We start from the raw sequence: 2,341 nt of genomic DNA, 5'->3' as shown, positions 1-2,341 counted from the left end.
CAGAATCCACCACTAGCAAAAACTGAGAAATCTCATAAAAGTGCCACAACGAGCAGAAGGATAAACGAGCCAAATGGTAGAGCAAAACCCTAATACAGAAGGAAATATTATAAGCTAATTTTGACATTTTTAAGTATATATAGTTAAATAGAGGGTTGTTTGCTTAAAGATTTTGGATTAGATAATTGCATTTACATGATATATATACATTAATAATGATTAAAATATATTTTAAACAATTATTATTTTATAATCATCTCAAATTATTTAAAAGTATTAATCACTGAAAAATCCTTCATTGATCTAACGTGCATAAAAATCATAGAAAGAGCTCATGATTTTAACAAATATTACATAAACAAAATCGAAGAACTTTGGGGAAAAATAACCTAATTTAAGGTTAAAATGATGAAGACAATTAAAAATATTATAAAAAAATAAAAGTTTAAATTGGACACAATTTAAAATATTATAGTATTTATAATATTTTCTATTACAATCTAAAATATTATTCAAAGATAACATTTTTTATTTAACTAAAAATATATTAATAATATAATATTTTATATTACGTTAAACTTAAAATATTATATTTTTTATAATATTTTCAGTCACTATTTTAATGGTATTCAAATCAAGATAATAATAATAAAACAATAATTAAAACCATGTGGCAAATACCCGTTGGTTGTCATCACCGACAACCTTCTTTTTCAATTTGCAGTGATAAAAACTAGAAAGAGCTTCTTAGTTTCTCCATCTTTATATTAAAGTGAGCAAAGTGATGGAGAGATCAAGATTGCTCTTTTTCACTTTGGTCCTCTTTGGATCTCTAACACTCACCCAGGTATTTTTTCCCCTTCAGTTCTATGTTCTGTATATTAATGGGTGCTTGATCTGTGAATCAAATAGTTGATTTTGATTATTGAGTTTTCCTTTTTTTATGGAATGTTCAGGCAGAACAGTCGAAGGATGATTTGAAAGAAGTTACTCACCAAGTTTACTTAGATGTCGAAATTGCAGGAAAACCTGCCGGTATGCTCTCGGTTTCTCTTTCTTTAGGATAATGCCTGTAGTTTAGATTAGCTAAAATATTACTGAGTTTATCGCTCGATCAGGTCGAATCGTCATGGGACTCTTTGGGAACATGGTTCCTAAAACAACCGGTATGTTTTCAGATCATATCGATGTCTTAATGTTTGTATCTTTTGTGATTTTCCTACCAATTGTTTGCTAATCACCTTGAGCTTCATTTTATATGCAGAAAACTTTCGAGCACTCTGCACAGGTCAAGTGACTGATCTCAACTGTGTCTTATATGTGTTCGATGAAAAGCCTAACAGGGTTTTCGATTACAGGAGAAAAAGGTATAGGAAAGTGGGGGAAACCTCTCCACTACAAAGGCAGTACATTTCACCGGATTATTCCGCATTTCATGATACAAGGAGGTGATTTTACACTCGGTGATGGAAGGGGCGGAGAGTCGATTTACGGTGGGAAATTCGCCGATGAGAATTTTGAGCTGAAGCACACAGGGCCTGGTAAGCCAGCCATGTTCAGACTGTAAAAGAGTCAAAATGCACAACTTTTTTTTTCTTTTCAAGGAACGACAGTGATAAAGCAAAAATTGTTTGTTTTGTAAAGGGGTTTTGTCCATGGCGAATGCCGGTCCCGACACCAACGGCTCACAGTTCTTCATTACAACCGTGACTACCAGCTGGTAAATAGGAATTTGCAGCCGGTTTAGATGTTATATACTTCATCCTTTTAAACTTGCACTTTCTACAGGTTGGATGGAAAACATGTTGTGTTTGGAAAAGTGCTCTCGGGGATGGATGTGGTTTACGAAATCGAAGCCGAAGGAAGGCTGAGCGGCACGCCCAAGAGCAAAGTTGTAATTGTTGGCAGTGGCGAAATGAGTGTCGGTAGGGAGAGCAACTAGATGTAGCCACGACGCTGAGAATAAAAGTGCCTCGGTCCCTTTCGGGTGAGCCACAAACATTACTCGTTTAAGTGTTCATTAAAAAACCCTGTCGTTTATTATTTCTGAGAAATGGGATAATATAAATTCCCAACCTCCCAAAAAAAATTCTACTAGTTGCTATATTTATATATATATTCAGCAACTGTCCCCAGATTGGCATTGATTGAGTCCCATTACTGATTCAACTTTATACTCTGCAAATTAAGAGGGGGGAAATGGTAACTTGTACAATAAGTAGCTTCGGAACTATCATCGCTCATAAGATAAACCGAAAGATGGAGATAATCTATGTAAGTTTTTTATATATAGGGAGAGAGGGGGTTATGATTCATTTATACATTGTAATTTTTTTAATTT

General features: G+C 34.0%; 1 protein-coding gene across 1 annotated transcript; it reads left to right on the top strand.

Moving 5' to 3' along the window:
- Positions 1–742: 742 nt before the first annotated feature.
- On the top strand, positions 743–2,135 carry LOC120152591 (peptidyl-prolyl cis-trans isomerase CYP20-1-like). Its single transcript, XM_039164787.1, has 7 exons — positions 743–847; positions 957–1,035; positions 1,119–1,166; positions 1,265–1,288; positions 1,359–1,541; positions 1,645–1,720; positions 1,789–2,135. Exons 1-7 carry the CDS (start codon positions 785–787, stop codon positions 1,940–1,942), a joined length of 627 nt encoding a protein of 208 aa, XP_039020718.1. The 5' UTR covers positions 743–784; the 3' UTR covers positions 1,943–2,135.
- Positions 2,136–2,341: the final 206 nt, after the last annotated feature.

The sequence above is a fragment of the Hibiscus syriacus genome, unplaced genomic scaffold (assembly GCF_006381635.1).
Source record: "Hibiscus syriacus cultivar Baekdansim isolate YM2019G1 unplaced genomic scaffold, ASM638163v2 tig00111095_pilon, whole genome shotgun sequence".
NCBI lineage: Eukaryota > Viridiplantae > Streptophyta > Magnoliopsida > Malvales > Malvaceae > Hibiscus > Hibiscus syriacus.
Note: the sequence above shows the minus strand (reverse complement) of the source record. Positions and strands in the feature narration are given on the sequence as shown.